At 40.4% G+C, this 17,415-nt stretch overlaps 2 protein-coding genes across 2 annotated transcripts; both read right to left on the bottom strand.

Annotated features, from left to right (window-relative positions):
• Nucleotides 1-590: 590 nt before the first annotated feature.
• Nucleotides 591-4,803, bottom strand: chmp7 (charged multivesicular body protein 7). Its single transcript, XM_034118505.1, has 10 exons — nt 4,235-4,803; nt 3,987-4,158; nt 3,072-3,257; nt 2,832-2,965; nt 2,554-2,602; nt 2,341-2,460; nt 1,763-1,861; nt 1,619-1,673; nt 1,301-1,528; nt 591-1,214 (listed from the first exon to the last, which is right to left on the bottom strand). The coding sequence occupies exons 1-10, from the start codon at nt 4,495-4,497 to the stop codon at nt 1,159-1,161; spliced, it is 1,362 nt and encodes a 453-aa protein (XP_033974396.1). The 5' UTR covers nt 4,498-4,803; the 3' UTR covers nt 591-1,158.
• A 4,653-nt stretch (nt 4,804-9,456) lies between these two features.
• Nucleotides 9,457-16,244, bottom strand: lgi3 (leucine-rich repeat LGI family, member 3). Its single transcript, XM_034117668.1, has 9 exons — nt 15,786-16,244; nt 14,922-14,993; nt 14,252-14,323; nt 12,912-12,983; nt 12,234-12,305; nt 11,770-11,939; nt 11,522-11,686; nt 11,334-11,424; nt 9,457-11,096 (listed from the first exon to the last, which is right to left on the bottom strand). Exons 1-9 carry the CDS (start codon nt 15,986-15,988, stop codon nt 10,367-10,369), a joined length of 1,647 nt encoding a protein of 548 aa, XP_033973559.1. The 5' UTR covers nt 15,989-16,244; the 3' UTR covers nt 9,457-10,366.
• Between the last annotated feature and the right edge of the window lie 1,171 nt (nt 16,245-17,415).

Below are 17,415 nucleotides of genomic sequence, written 5' to 3'. Positions count from 1 at the left end.
CTTCCATGAAGGCAACATGGCAGAGGGAGGGCTGTCACTCAGGATGCAAAACTACTCTTTGGTAAGCCCCGCCCCCCCAAGCAGCATCAGGGCCAAAAGTTTGAGAGCGAAAAAAAACGGTGAAACCTGAAAAAACAAGATTTGAAACTGAAAAAATAATTGTTTGGAATCCGAAAACGGAATATCTGCAACTGAAAAAAAGAAGGATTCAAATGTCAAAATATGTATAAAGGAGTGGAGCTGTCTTTTTATGAAAAGTAATTAAGCTCGCTCCGACTTCTTTCTCTTTTTTTTATCGAAAAAAGCTAACTATTCAGTCAGACAGCAATTTATTATAAAAGTAAAGCAAGTACAATTTCAAGCACTTTATCCAAAATCCAAGCACTTTTCAAACCTTGAAAACACCACATGAAATTTCAAGCACTTTCAAGGATTTCCAGCACCCGTACGAACCCTGAAGTAACATTGAGTGAAAACACTCCTCTAAGTCGTATGCAGGTTGTCTGCTATTTAAATCCAGGTTCCAGGTTAGTTGTAAAAATACAACTGCTTTTGCTTGGTTGAAAAAATAAATACCACTAACACAGAAGTGATTAAAATACATTTTATTTTTGAGAAACATATTTGGTTAAACTCACTTAGTTCTCAGTCCACACATACTTGTTTGTTTAATCATTTGGCATTATATTCTCTTTACTTTCAGTTTAACATGTACAAAGGCCACTTAATACACTTCACAATTAGTCAATGAGGGACGTTTAAAGACATCAATAAACACACATCACAAACCACAAATATACTGGTTCACACTCTTGTCAAAAATACCGCAAACTTAAAAGCATTCCTCGTGGTGGCATACCAAAAAGAATATCTTAAACTGTTAAAATGTTCACTTTTGAACTTCCAAGTTGAAAAGCATTTCTTTTTGGCATGCCTCCAAAGAAAAGGCATTTGTATGTTCATTAACTCAGGAAAGTGCCTTGTTTTCATCCTGATATATTTATTTAACAGCTCTTACAGTTAAGATTTAGCAATTGCTTATGTAGTTTTTCATTACTTTATCTCATTCTATGAACCCTGGCTCACAGAAACGTCTTAAGAGATAGAGTTCGATATGTTGACGTCGAGCTTTAAACTTGCCATGTTCTGTCCGTGTCGTCACTGAGCAGGCTCTAATCTCCTGGCTGGAGACGTCTTCTTCTCCTGTTCAAAGCCTGGACAGAGAGGTGACCATATGTTACTTCAAAACATTCATATCAAAGTCCAATGAAGAAAAACTGAGAAATCTGAAAGTGGATACCTGAATCTGTGAGGTTATTTAATTCTTCCTCCAGCTGCTCATCGGTAATATCCAGGGGGCTGTAAGGCACCGCAGGCAGAGAGCTGAGCAGGTCGGACCCCCCGAGGCTGTGCTCCCCGGGGGGTCCCAGGACGTTGGTTGGAACCTCAGGGAACCTTGAGATACTATCCGGCTTTGACTCAGCTATCAAAGATTTTAGTTCCTCCTCCAACTCATCTATGTCTTCATCTACAAAAAGAAAAGACACAACAAACTTAGATCTCCTTGACAATCATATAAACAATGTATTAAAGATCAGGCACAAACAGTATGGCATACCTGCGCTGGCCACGCTGGATATCGTTTGGTTCACCTCATCTTGAGTGTCACATAACTGGTTGAATCATGGAAAAGATGCATTGAAAGTTGTTGAAGTAATAAAATACAAATAATGTATTGCCTTTAAATAACCAGCTACTGTACCTCCTGAATTTGATCCACGAGGCTCTCAGCCCGCTCCACAGTCACATCCTTCAGAGACAGTCTCAGGGCGGACACTCCGGCCTGATATGCTTGAATCACCTACAAACATGTTCAGCACACCTTTACACATGATACTAGCTGCGCTCCATGTCCTAGAGCCAGGGGACAATCTGAACAGAAGTTATGAGGAGCAGCAATAAGGAACATATCTCTTAAATGAGCAGGAGGAGGCATCACCAATTTAACAAAGCATGGATCAGTCAGCGTTGTATTGTATCATCAACTGTTAAAAAATTAAAAGGCCTGTCAGGAATCACTCGATAGATGCTCCGATATGTGTGAAGTAGGCCTATATTATATGGTATTCACAAATTCAGTTGTAATGGCATGCAGTATTCATGTAGTCCAGGAACGTGTACAAGCTGCATTCACCACATGAATTGAGCAGAGGGAATTTGCTGGGATACGTTTTAAATGGTGTACAGACTGCGCCTGCTCAGCGTTAAACATGCAGAGCCACTAATAACTAACGTACAGATAACATCACAGAAAGGGTTGATGTGAATTCTCCCTCTTACCATCTTATCAGTCTGTGACTGAGCTATTCTGTCCAGGATTCCTCTGATGGACTCCAGTTTGGCAAACAAGCTCTCGGCTCTCTTTTCTACCCTCTTACGTCCTCTTAAACACCTCAGTGCCTGTGGGATAGACAGTAAATATTACCACTGAACACAGGGCCATTACATATGTTTGCACAGATTATATTTGTTTCTCTTAAATGTTATTAGTACCTGTGATTTCTTTCCTTCTTTCAGCAGTAGCCTTGCTTCCTCTTTGCACCTGCACACAGATCAGGCAAAGCTTTAGAAGTGATCATCATTTAAATGCAATGCAGTCCTTCTGATGAGCTCAATGGCTGGAAAAAACATAATAATGGGTTTATCACACACTTGGAGCACGTTTTGACTAAATAACAAATCCTATGTCATTGTGTAAAATAATAGTAAAATGTTTCGGTCATTAATGAATCAATCATTTTTTTATCTATTTCATATTTGATTTGATGTACTTGTCTGCCTCAAGGCCCAGTTTCTCCACCCGCTCTTCCAGAAGCTTCTGACTGCGCTGCAGCTTGTAGATGCCCATATCCACATCGCTGACTTGAGAAATGTGATCTTGCCCAGCCTGACAAAACTTGACAATCTGTAAAGAAGACACATGAGAACAGTTGACACTTAACACATGAAACCAACCAGCACAGGATCTCTCAACAGGCTTTCTCTCTCTTTTGAATGAGCAGTTTGTTTACCTTCTCTCCTTCGTGCAATGAAACCGTCACTTGCTTGTCCCTCTGCAGCTGCAGGAGAGCCATGCACAGCGTGCTCTCATCCGCACAGACATCAGCGGAGAGAGTACAGAGCTCTTGAAATGAAATGATGGAGCACCTGGAAAACTCACTGGTTCGGTACACCTTGAGTAATTCTGCTGCTTTCTCCTGGAAAACAAAATGGAAGATTGGAAACTATATAAAGTCTCTCCACTGTACTGAACATTATTTAAGTATATAAGATACATTTTCATCAAATATGTGTGTTCATTTATAAATGTATGTTCTTGCTTCTTTCTCTATCATCATCATTTTATTTTTTCAACTTCCTCAAAATGAATTCTCAAATGGATTAATCATCTTCTCTTTTTCAAACCCAAACATTTCTAATTCCCCCTCAGACTTCCTTATCATAGTGTTTTCATGTGTTTCTTTACTTTTGTTAGTGTTATCCACTCATTGGTTAGTAGTTTACTGCTCATACTATGCTTGTTGTTGTCAATTATTTTTGAAACATTTCCTGTACTTCATTATCTGGATTTTATGGTCTCATGGTCATTTGAATAAAATAATCAACTATCTTTAGATATAGCAGCTGCCATGATAACTTTTATAGTCTGGTTGTAATACCCGTGATAAGGAAAGAGAAAGCATTCAGAGTGGCATTAGGTTGACCTGTGTTTAAAGGGCCCATACAAGTTTAAGTTTTAATTCAGATGCATGCTTTGTTTAGTTTAAATTATTAAATTAGCACCTACAACTGAAGGAAGAATAATATAAGAAAGTATGTGTAGTGTAACACACAGCCTTTTACTACTACCATAACATAAACAAGCATCACAATCATAGTGTCTCATGTATCATGATCAAATTCAGGAATCAGGAAGTTTAACAAACCTTCACTAGTTCAATGACAACAAAGGACTCCTCCAGAGACACCTGGCTGCTTCCCAGAAGGGTGGAGAAGGTCCATTTGAGAGGCTTCACCAGCAGCAGGCCCACACCCCAGGACAGCCAGCCACAGTCCATGTTGGCAGCAAACTCTGACTCCCTCTGGATCTTCCCACATCTGGAAAAGGGTAAGAACACAGAGGATTTAACTACATCGATCCAGAGAGACACCCAGCTGTGACTGACACTCTTACCTGGCCATGGACTGGATGACAGTCGCCAAGCCCAGTGGGGATCTCTCTTTCCTCCTGAAGGTCTTGTTGAGCTCCTTCAGGCTGACACACACGGTACCTCGGTCCCGGCAGGCTTTAACAATCAGAGCCGTCCAGAAGTCCATCTTACTGTCCCAGTCCGTGGTGTTGACATCTCGGTTCTCATTGAAGTCCGAGAACATAAAATTCATCCGCTCTTCGTCGTCCCATTCGGGTGCCAAGATCATTTCCGTGGCGTTAGACATTTGAAACAACAGAGTCTAAATGTAACGGTGAAATTGAAAACAGACAGCTCGCTAAGCTAACGTTAGCTTGCTTAAGTTAACGTTAGTGACGTTAGGTTAGCTAGCAACACCCACAAACTGCCCTCACTTCTAACAAAAACCACTATAACCACGTAACGTCAAGTTAACATGTACGCTGTATATTGTTTGTGAAGTTAAAATGTAAAGCAGTGGCTCACAAGTCGCTGCCAGTCATCAAAGCAAACCCCTTACTTTACCATGATGCATTAAGATGTGGCTAAAAGCTAAGGTTTCACATATCAACAACAACACTCCGATCCATATCAACAACGCTCAGCTCCGAGCTCGGCAGAATCTGCACCTGGCTCGCCGATAATAAATTATCATTACACCTGGGTAAAACAGAGTCCATTCTCTTCGGTTCGAAACATAATCTCAGCAAATCCGACGACTTCTCAGTTGCAGTGGGTGACATTATTGTCACAAGTAAGAAGGAAATTACATACCTAGGATCTATTCTTGAGGCAAACCTCTCCTGTGACAAAATGGCATCCAATGTAATAAAAAAAGTCAATCAAAGAACTAGATTCCTATACCGGATCTCCTCTCTGGTAAACAAAAACACCCTGAAAACTCTGGCAGGAGCACTCATTCAAGGGTACTATGACTATGCTTGCACGTCATGGTACCATAGCACCTCCAAGGCGCTAAAAATAAAACTTCAAACATCGCAAAATAAACTGGTCAGACTACTGCTTGACCTTTCATCTAGAACCCACCTCACCTCTGCCCACTTTGACAACCTAGGATGGCTTAGAGTAGACGACAGAGTACAGCTACTTGCAATGGGCCTGGTCTACAAGATCCACTACACCTCTATGGTACCCATGTACATGTCAAAATTCTTCCCAAAGGTCAAGGAATACCATGATCATAACACCAGAGGGAGCTCCACAAATCATGTAAAACCCAGATTTGGCACAAAAAAAGGGGAATACACGTTTCGCAATTATGCCACATCAAGGTGGAACGCTCTTCCCACAACTGTAAAGGAAAGTAAAACTATACTTACCTTCAAAACCTCTCTTAAAGAGCACCTTCGGGGGAAAGCATTGCAAAACTGGCCCCGGTAATGGTACAAATCTCAACCTGTCGTACAATGGACAGCTTCCCCCCCCCATCTATGTATATACTCGCATTTTAGACTCTGTTACTAACTGTATATCTGTAGACTTGGTATGTCTTAAATGTCCGGTTAGGATGTATTAGAACGAAATCTAAAATGAAAATTGTAAATAATCCATCTGTATGTAAAAAACCACCTGTATGTAAATTGTAAATAAGCCATCTGTATGTCATATATGTCTTATATGTCTTAAATGATATGATGAATTGGAAATGGGGGACCCTGATGTAAACAAGACGAAAGTCTTTCTCTGGTCTGCATCCCCTTAACAATTGTATGTTTTGAGCTGTACTGTACTGTACCCAATATACAAGCTGTTAATAAACTTTTCAATCAATCAATCAATCAACACATGGTGGTGCTCGTTTTGGAATTCGGCACCGCGCGTAAAAGCGGTGATATGTGTGTGCCTGATGAGCATATGGTTTAACTCCACCCACGCGGACACCCCGAACAGCACAGCAAGCGTATATATAACTCTGCTCAGGAACCTTTAGTTTGTGCTTTTATGCGCATCAATACGGTGGCTGAGAAGTGCAAACGAGAATTACAAAGTGTGAAACACTTTGTAACAAAGCTTCGGACAAATTTACATTTTATAAAACAAAATTACATTAGCAAAACACTTTTACCAAAGAAAAAAACAATTTAACATTAACAAAAACAAATTAACAAAATGCGAAACACTTTTACAAAGCTAGAGACACATTTACAAAAACAAAATTACATTAGCGAAACACTTTTACAAGAACTGAGACAAATCCCGAAACACTTTAACATTTGCCGAAACACTTTGACAAACTAGAGAAGCAAACCGGAATAGGAATGTCCATCATACCAGAAGTGACGTGCAAGTGATTGACACAAACTTAAGTTTGTTTTGGCTGATAGACCGCCGGTACCTATGGACGGCACGAGTGTGTTTAAGGTCGTTAAACATGTTTTGTCCGTTCTGTGGAAACCACCTGGGCCACGTGACACGGTTTTGCTCATCACAATATACTTTCTCGTGCGCACGAGATACGTTCTCTCGCGCACAAGAAAGTTACCGGTTCGCCAAGTAGGAAGTGGAGCTGTGCCTTTTACACACTGCCTTCGCTTTGTTTACCTTCATTAGAACAGCTAAAGAGCGATTGCAGGCTGCTTCGTTTTAACCACACACACCTCTACACACACACACATCTACACACATCTACACACACACACACACACCTCTACACACATCGAACTGCCCGATTATTACGCCTTATTATTCGTTTTATGAAGGAGATGTCCGGTCACCAGGGCGTGTGTGTGTGACACTGCCATTTGTTTTCAGAAGATATTATGATAGTGTTGTTCGTTCCGGTGCACTCCGACAGCACTGAGCACTACATCGAGATTAAGATTAAACACATTTATTTAATTTGGGAACACACACATATACCTATGGAGTTGGCCAGATGTGTGTAAATTACTGTTCATGGTCATTTGAAAACAAATGCCGGTGTCGGATACACCGAACACATACACACACAGATTGGAGCTGAGCAGAGCGCAAACACACACATCATGCGCCTTGGTGACCGGACATCTCCTTCATAAAACGAGTAATAAGGGGAATAATCGGGCAGTTCGATGTGTATAGAGGTGTGTGTGGTTAAAATGAAGCAGCCTGCAGTCGCTCTCTAGCTGTTCTACTGAAGGTAAACACAGCGAAGGCGGTGCAAGGGCACAGCTCCACTTCCTACTTGGCGAACCGGTGCGCACGAGAAAGTATATCGTGATGAGTAAAACCGTGTCACTTGGCCCAGGTGGTTTCCACAGAATGGACAAAACATTTTTAACGACCATAAACACACTCATACCGTCCATAGGTACCGGCGGTCTATCAGCCAAAACAAACTTAAGTTTGTGTCAATCACTTGCACGTCACTTCTGGTATGATGGACATTCCCTTTCCGGTTTGATTCTCTAGTTTGTTAAAGTGTTTCGGCAAATGTTAAAGTCTTTTGGGACTTTATTTGTCTCAGTTCTCGTAAAAGTGTTTTAGCTAAAATGTAATAAAATGTAATTTTGTTTTTATAAACTGTAATTTTGTTTTATAAAATATAAATGCGTCTCTAGCTTTGTAAAAGTGTTTCGCATCTTGTCTTGCGAGACACGGCAGGCATCGTTTTTCCTGCACTGGTCAATTTTGAGATTTTGTGCTATTTTGATTCCATAACATGTTTTCTTTCAGGCTTTTGGAAGGAAAACGTACAAAATACACATTTAAGTGTTTATTTTACTATAGTTTGTCTATTTGCGTCTGTAGATTTCTCCTAAATTCACCAAAAGTTAGCATTCTAACGTAACATAAAGTACCGCGACCGCTGTTTGCACCATGTCATCAGAGGTATCGTTGTAAAGCTCCGTCTCTCCTGCACAATCTCATCGGATCCAAATATGGTTATTTCCTTTGTATCAGCAACCAATCGTGAAAGTGCAAAGGGGTCTTAAACCAAGAAACGAAATCTCATTGGCTGGTGTCAATTTCTGACAACGTGATTCGTTCAGATGCGTCACGTGGTGTGCTAAAGCACTTCCTGGTTAGCTTTCCGCTAGAAATTTAAATCTGAAAATGGCAAAATAATGGCGAAAAAAACGTTCACAGAGAAGACGACAACAATTGCCACTTGCACAAAGCAAGGTTATACAAAAACAAATGACCCCGAACATGAAATACCTTCACGGAGTGCGTCGATGCGCAAGCTATCATCCAGATAACAGGAGGGTTTAGCTAGCGTCACACTGCAATCTTTAAAGGTCGTTTTCTCAAAATGAGTTTTTTCTCCTACTCTGAGTTCGAAATGTCCACTTCAGTAGCAGTTACATACACCAAACCTTCCAGTTATATTCCTATCAATAGTATGAAGGCTTTTACAGAAGGGTTTGGTCATATATAATTCATAGCCTGAATTATATAACATTTTATACATAAAAACATGGTGAAAATTGATATTTTAGGGCTGTTGACAGTATTTTCTGATTTATGGAGTGATACAAAGAGATATCCAAAATCCCTTCTGTAAAAGCCTTAGATACTAATATGACTACAAAATGAAACAATAATTTTGATCCTGGCTTTATCCAAAGTTCAGATTTTGATTCCTGAAATGTGTTAAAATATGCGCATATTTCACGAGATAATAGTCATTTGCATATTTAAACATGCTATTTCAGAAAACTTGTAATACAAAAAACATTTGCCTTATTGTAAGTAATTAACTGGAGACATTTCTAGCTGATATCTTTAAGTTAAAAAAAATTACCCTATTCACCTGGGGTGTCTCGCCTTAAATTGTTTTTTTCTTTGGTAAAAGTGTTTTGCTAATGTCATTTTGTTTTATAAAATGTAAATTTGTCTCAAGCTTGGTCAAAGTGTTTCACACTTTGTAATTCTCGTTTGCACTTCTCAGCCACCGTATCCATCCAGACTCTTCTCGGGATACATCATATTTTTAGCGTCCGGAATTTTTTTCTAAGGATGTCAGTGAGTACAAACTGAAATACATGTGGCATTATATTATTGTTTTTGGTATTGGCTATTATTCTACAACTCAGAAGATCTCTAACACTCAAATACAGACTGATCTGTTTCCAATTATGTAATACTTATGTACGCATTGGGGTGAGAGTTAATGTGTTAATGACTTGTTGCTGCTCTACTTGTGTTTTGGAGTTATCGTGGTTTTGCAAAAAGCAATTCTAACCAGAAAAGACAAGACACAAAACTTTCTAGAGGCCATAAACTGAATTTAATAATACCCTCTTTCCCACCCACCCTTTCATTTGCAAAAAAAATGTACACAGCAACAATTACATACAGTTTGTGAATGTACATTACAAAAGCATAGGAACTGATACAAAGGTTTTTTATCACTTACAATTCTCTGATCTTCATGGCTGATCTTGTCACCTCAATTGACAACCATTTACGGAATTGATAACAATTACAAAATGAAGTATAATGTATTTTCTCAAAATTAATTATTAAAGGGAATAATTACGCCCACATTTTCAGTACAGTTTGGGGTCCCCCGCTTAATTTGCTCATGCTTCAGGTCAGCTCTGATCCCTTGTTATTATTGTGGAATTGAACATCACATAAAAAAAATGTAAGGTACCTCATTTACAAATGCATACATAATTGTTGATTTTTAGGTATTAAAATGGTAAGTATTGCTTGTTTTACATAGTTATATTATTTGTACCGTGCCATGCAAAATGCTACACAGATAAACTACGCTGTGTAACTTACAAATCTTTCATAGCAACAATATCCAGTCTCATTCAGTGAATAATTCTTTGGATGCACATGCACATCATTTTCGTATTAGTAAAGTGCAGTATACAATATCATACTTTTGGAAAATAATTTACCTGGATATATGAATGTCAGAACAAAAGCAGTAATATGACCGTGACATGACACTTATGTTGGTATGTTACTGACGTTTCAATTATCACATTATTTCATTCAGATGTTAAGGGATAGTGCATAAAAATAGATGAATAATTTATTTAGTTGCCTAGCTTATATCATCAGGTAAAACAGTAGACCTTTAGTTACATGGCTTTAACATTTTACAGTCTTTCATTTATTTGGCACATGTTGATAAATGCTCAGAAACACCTCCTGTCGCTCTGACTGTAGCATGTCTACTTGGCACTGAGATCCACCACCAGGTGCTGGTAGGCAAGGGTGTTGCCTTTGAAGCTGGCAGCCAGCAGCATGTCCTTGTTGTCGACAGAAACCAAGCTGAACGCTCGTGGGGCTCTCATGTTGAGCTCCTGGAAGGGCTGGAAGCGCTGAGTGAGGTCATCCCACAGGTAAACTCTGGAGAAGGAGAAATCACTTCCAAGAATGAGGTACTGGCGGAGGCCCACTGTGAAAGGATACACTGCCATTGAGCCCCGAGAGGGAAGAGTCTGGATCTCTATGAAGCGCTGCCCTTCCCAGCGGAGGATCTTGGAGTCACCGATGAAGCGTGTGAGGCAAAGGTAAAGAACTTTCCTCACCCAGAAGTGCTTAACCATCTGCACATCTGCTAGCTCTGTGATTTGGGAGAAGAAAGCAAACTGCTTCTGGCCGCGGTTCCACTGATAAACCACCGGCGGCTGAGAGGCGCTGGAGAGGATGAGGTGAGGCTTTCCCCCGACATCAAGGAACTCCACATGGGTGTCCCGATGCCAGGGATGGAGGGACTGGTGGGTGTAGAAACCGTTGCTGTTCCAGCGATAAATGCTGGTAGAGCCTGCCTTGGAGCTGTCTGCTACCACAAAGTACCACTCGTCATCCAGCTGGAAGGTGTCTACGAAGTTAGGCTTCCTCACACGAGTGGTGTCAATGTCTTGGATCTTTATAAAGCGCTGGGGGTCCTCTTCCCACCTGTAATTACAAACTTATTTTCATTCCTATAGGGATTCAAGGTTAAATTACAAATTGGGGAAATAGGCTCATTAGCTTTCTTGCTGAGATGAGAAGATTCATATCACTCTCATGTCAAATTCGTACCAATATTCTCATCTAAATAAGGCGAATTAGCCTTTCTCTATAATGTCAAGCTATTCCCTCCTTTCTTTCCTAAAGCACTTGCTGTTTATCAAACTATATTGCAGGCCTTACTTGTAGATATGAGATCCACCAAAAAGTTGAGCAACAACCATGTAAAGATTGTTGCTTATCACCACTGGTTTGCAGTACACAGCAGAGCGAGCTGCAAAAGGGATATACAAAAATTGAAAAGCCATTTAGGATTAAAACATTTTTTGTTTTTACATAGAATGGTACAATATCAAAATCTGGCAACTTACAGGTAATGTTATGAAACAGCCTGAACACCATCTCCACATGATCCCACACAAACAAGGTGCAAAACCCTGAGTCCGGCTGAGCAAAGACCGCAAACTGATCATCATTGAACTCATAGGACTCCACCGACACCGAGTGGAAAGGGAAAGTTTCATAGACAGCAAAATCTACAGGAAGACATAAAGCAAGTTATGAGACAAGAAGTTATGCGTGACAACACCAAAAATGTCTTAAAGGGAGAAGGCGAAACCTGCGCTGATGCAGTTGAAGTCTCGTGGTGTGAGGTCGTGGATTCTGCGTCCCTGAAACTCAAAGGGGCTGGCGCAGTAGATAGCAGGGACAGAAGTGTTGGTCTTCTCCATCCAGTCCACCAGCCATTTTATTTTACAGTCACAGCGGAAAGAGTTACCACGCAGGTCTCTGAGCAACAGATAGGAGCAGAGACAATATGTCAGTACATATGTAAAAACACAACACAAATCTCCCAAACCTCACAGGAACGAAACAACCAAGACAAAAAGTGTTTTGAGCACCAGTGTGGTTTGACTCAGAGACAAACCACACTCGAGACAGTTTTGCAGGCGAGTGTGGTAGTCCACTAAATGCTCAGGGAACCTCAGCAAACGACAAAACACCAACAATGTTTTGTAGTGACAGATTGTAGGGTCAAAGCTCTCGGGTTGTCAAGACAGTTTGCAGTGAAGGGACACTTACAAATCTGTGAGGATGTCTAGATGTTTGAAGAGATCTCTTGGCAGCTGCTGCAGGTTGTTGTTTGAGAGAGATCTGAAAAGAGACAACATATTTATCATGTCCTCTTGGTTGTCTAATATGTAATTATCTCTACTAGACTTAAGGAACAGGCATAAGCATGTGTGTGTCATGGCTGTATAAAGAGAACTGCATACAGCATTGGAGGCAGAAAACGACTCACTCCTATGAAAGTTGCCCAGAGGTACATGTAGTCAAAAAAGTTAGACTTCGGAATATACAATTACCCAGATCTCTGATTGATTCTCTGGATCCCTGGGCCCATAGAGCAAGCACAATAGCATTTTCTTTAACTCTGCCTCCCATCCACATGGGCTTATTCACATAAACGGATGAATGTCTTTCAAATGTCTAAAACAAATAACTATAAGCTTTAAAAAGGGCTATTATAGTCCGCGTTCAGACGTTTTTTACCCCAAGAATATATAAGATAACATACAAATGTCTGTATAAAATGATTTTTGGCCTCGAGGCATCACATACTGGATCCTAAAGTTGTAAATCCATGGTTGGCCACAATATCATTTTTAAAGGTTTTGGTTTGAAATACACGTATTTTAGCATCATCAAATGGACATGGGACACATTTCTACACCTTGCTAGCTCAAAGAAAATACTTACAGATGAGTCAAGGATTTAAGTCCTCTGAGGGTGTACTTTGAGAGAGCCTGGATGTCATTATTCTCAATGAACCTGAGGAGAGACAAACCCTTCATGTCAAAGTGATAACCTCAACCTCTGAAATTCAGTCACTGTTATTGTTTTTATGTTAGAAAGGATATTGTGTTGTCGGTACAGGGCCCAATAGGAGTGATAGTAGGCAACGATTATCTTAGCATATAGCACTCTGCATCATGTGGATTTAAAATTAAACAGCTTTTACAACAAATCAAAGTGTGACAATAAGATTAATATTTCTTATGGGGTTTGATGGATGCTATTAGCCAAGGCAATCAGTGATTTTAATGCAAAGGACACAATGTAAAACCAAAAAATCAATATATCAGTGGTGAAAGCTAATTGCATGGCTTTGAATAATGTAATAAAAATAAGACACTGAGTGCAGCGAGTACTACAAAGGTCTGCGTGTCAGCATCATTTGATCCCATCCTGTCTAAGTTATATATATTGACAGTCAAGGACATACAGCATATGCATACTCTTTGGAGGTGGCTGGATATTAAAGTGTGGCTTTATTAGCATTCACAGCGGGTAGCGGCGGTAGTGGCCGTGATGCAGAGAGGCCTGGTGTCTGGGTTGCAGCCAAAGCCACACAGCAAGCATCCTGAGGCATGGCTATCACAGAGAGCCATCAGCTAACTACTTTATAAAGCCCATCAATTCACAGAATGGCATATTCAGCTTTATTACACTTTAGAGGCAGAGTGCTCGCCGTCGTAGGAAGATTTATTTTTAGTCTTATGTTTGGCATTCTTTGCCATACTGCAGAGACCAACCCTGAAATCTCACAGTGCAGCATTGAGGTTCATTTTCTTAACTTTGCATACAAATAAAACAACCTAACTACCGCAATTAATCAAAAAGGAAAAACTTTTCCTAAAAGCAACCTAATGGCATCTTTGCTTAACAGTTACAGCACTGTGGTGAATGCAAAACAAATAATGTTGAAATTCAAAGTATGCTAAAATTAGCTACCACTAGCAGCCATTACCTATTAGTCATAACAGACCAAGTAAGGACTAGGCGACTAAACCCCCTGATAGTATTGAACTGATCAAGGGTGGGTTTTATGAATTTAATCTTCCATTTGTAAGAGAAATAAAGTGTTATTTCTTATTTTATTTATTGACACAGCCTTAGTTTAAAACTGTTCTTTTTCGTCAGTACATTTACACTAGTATAAGTACATTTAATCAATATTTCCAAATATCACTTAAAAAACATATTAAGACACGGTTATAAACAATTATAACATGCACACAATAACGTGAGACACTTACAGGTACTGCAGGTGAGACAGACCAGCAAAGGCATCATCAGCAATCATGGTGAATGTGTTGGAGTTCAAGAGCCTGGAAAAAGGAAGTCATAGTGATCAAGTCAAATAGATAGTGTAGTACATTACAAGTGAAGGGCTACACTGCAACTTAAATATCTTAAACAAATATTCACTGGGCTAATTTGGAGATGTTTTTTAGTGAATACAATGTATTCATAAAACAAAAATATGTAGTTTCCATCACATAAATCAATTTAAGCAATACAGAGCAATATAAAGAGAATCAAATGCAAATACGTATTTGGAATTCATACACACGGACGTGACCACACACTCATGATTGCATCTGAGGGGATAAACGGCCCTTTGTCTGGCAGAGCTGAAGGGAGTCAGTGATTGCCAACGACACTGATACAGAGCCACTTTACTCTTATTACTGCTATGTCACCACTGTTTTCAATAACCATTCATTTCTAGTAGCTGAAGTCACTTTCATTGTCACTGCAAAACAAAAGCTGTCTGCGTGCGTATACAATATCGACTGTGTAGAAAAGAGTTTTGACTGTATTTCGTGAGAGGGAGGTGTGAATCTAACTGATGATAGATACTGAATATGAGTTTAGGATGTTTTAAAGTTGTGAAAGTCCTCTGTTGTTGGTCAGGACACTTACAGGAACTGCAGCAGGTGAAGGTGCGAGAAAGCTCCCTCTGGGATCGTAGTAAAGGCTGCGTTCACCATCGTCCTGTTCAAACAAACAACATCAGTTATCATCAGATGTGTCTTCTATGAGAATGTAGATTATACATGTAGTGCCAAAGTTTAGCAGTGTGACGTCATTTCTTTTTATCATAAAAGATGTCTCATTCACAACAATAACTGTGTATTTCTTTGTTTCTTTCATCAAGACATGATCGTTGTTGCCGTGTAAATATCAAGTAGGGCTAAATCTTTCCAAAACTAGGACACATAAGTTCCTACTTCACTTTTCTGTATTGTAAAATGAGGCCACCTCCACCAGCCTGTGCTCTGGATTTCCCTTGACTTAATATTCCATCCACAGGCATTTGGGGTCAATGTCACATAAAAGGGGCCACCTTGTAATCTTCTCAACATAACATAACCTTCCCCCATCTTTACATTTCATTGCATGTGCTCCATTTATCGCTCTGCAAGATTTGATCTCAGAGGAGAAGCAGGTCTCCTGCAGTCAGATATGGGATCTATTGTTAGTCCTCCTCCCTGGAGCTCGACAGGATTGTACTGCTGTGCTCCTTCAACTAAGTTCAGCATGTGGTACAGGAAAGAAAGAGGAATATCTGGTATCTGTCTATTACTGAAAATACATTTTGCATCAAGAGAGTTGGCAACATACAGGTATTCACTTTAAGGTAATTTAAAGACATGTAGGGTTTCATTACATAATGGAGAGTGACATCAGTGATGAAGCCATCTGTACCAGCCTGCATATTGCTCACATTTCACACAGGTTATGAACACATGCTATTGGTGAATGTTTGCATTGTTGTGGACTCACAGAGAGATGATTCCAGGGGGGAAACTCTTTGGAATAGCCCTGGTATCCACACAGAAGGCACTGTCTTTGGTGCAGGAGCAGGTCGAAGGACAGCGGGGGATCTTGGGGGCTCTCCTGGCGTCCGATTCCCTCGGCAGGCTGAGACACAGGCACAGCAGCGAGAAGCAGATCAGCCTCGTCCATATCTGTCCCAGCTCAGGCATCCTGGTGCAGGATGAAAAGTGGATGAGCTTCTTGAAGTTTCTCCTCACCGGCAAGTGGGAAGATGGTGAGCCTGCCTACAACCCCAGCAGTTTGATAATGCTGAGCGCAGAGTGGAGAAAGGGAGAGAGGCAGGGAGGGAGGTGGGGGGAGTAAGTGTAGTCCTGTGTATCCTCGCTGGGTGTCGGTGCTCTGCAGCTTCCTTGGATCTTTGCAATCTCTCTCTCAGGAGCCGCTGCCAGAGTGCACACTGCAGGAATGACGAGCAGTGCTGCTTTCTCTGCACAAAGACCTGTAGGCGAGGGGAGCTGACAATGAATTATTTACTATCGCACGCGCATAAAACCTCAGAACAACAGCAGCAGTTAGGGAGAGAGGGAGGGAGGTGTGAGGAGGTTGGGTCCTTGCTGATGAAAGATTTAACTACCATGTTCAGTGTGTGAAAGCTCTTATCAAGTGTGAAGTCGTGTCATGCTGCTGCAGACAAGCCGGCAGCAAGGATGCAGGAAAAATGTGTGTGAAAGCATCCATGTGTTTCCAAGTGGCTGTGTGTGTGGGAGGGAGTCTGTGTTCTGGCAGCTTTGAACAGCAAGCAGTGCTCACACTTTCTGTAAGCATGCAGGTACAAACTGAGAAACACTATTGATAGAACCAAAACAGATACCACATGCTTAAGAATAGACATGAGAGATGTACCAGGAAAAGTACACTACATCTGGTCATTTATTTTCATTTGAAAGACACTGCCTCTCAGACGACAGAGAAGATGAACAGCGGCCATAAAGAGGCGCTCCAGTGATTGGGAACTGCACTTCCATTAGGTTGTGGCACTTCAGAGAGACATATTAAAATGGAACGGTCTAAATCAAAGCAGCAGGAGCTGAGATCTCTCGACTCTTTGTTTGTAGTATGGATAAAGCTCCATTGGCAACACAAAAGTATCTTGACCTTCTGTGCCTGACCCATGTGTTTCAAATGTCTGCCTGTTTGTAACATGCCTGCGAGAGACATTTGGTAATTCCTTACTTCTTTTGAAAAAAAAGTTGGCTTAGAACACATCTGAGGACATTTTTCAAATTCAGTCAAACAATTTGGCTGAGAATTGAATTTTCTAGTTATACTGTATTAAGGTTTAGTCTTTGGGCACAAGTCTTTTTCTAAATGTAATTGTACTTTAGGAACAAACAGTACTCCAGCTCCAATGACTACATTTAGTGTCATGTTCAGCTACAAGGATCACAATTTGGTATCTATAATAAAATGTTGAAGATATGCACATGTATGCAGTGTAACATCAATTAAGTATGAAGACATTTACTAAACATAATGTTAGCAATTTCCTGACTAAGACTGTTGATAAAAGTGTGATTCTTTTTATGTGATCTAAAAATACACAATTAGTACTGTTAGATACTTGCCTAAAAAACAG

This window comes from Trematomus bernacchii, unplaced genomic scaffold (genome assembly GCF_902827165.1).
Source record: "Trematomus bernacchii unplaced genomic scaffold, fTreBer1.1, whole genome shotgun sequence".
Taxonomy (NCBI): domain Eukaryota; kingdom Metazoa; phylum Chordata; class Actinopteri; order Perciformes; family Nototheniidae; genus Trematomus; species Trematomus bernacchii.
This window is presented reverse-complemented; position numbering and strand designations above follow the sequence as displayed.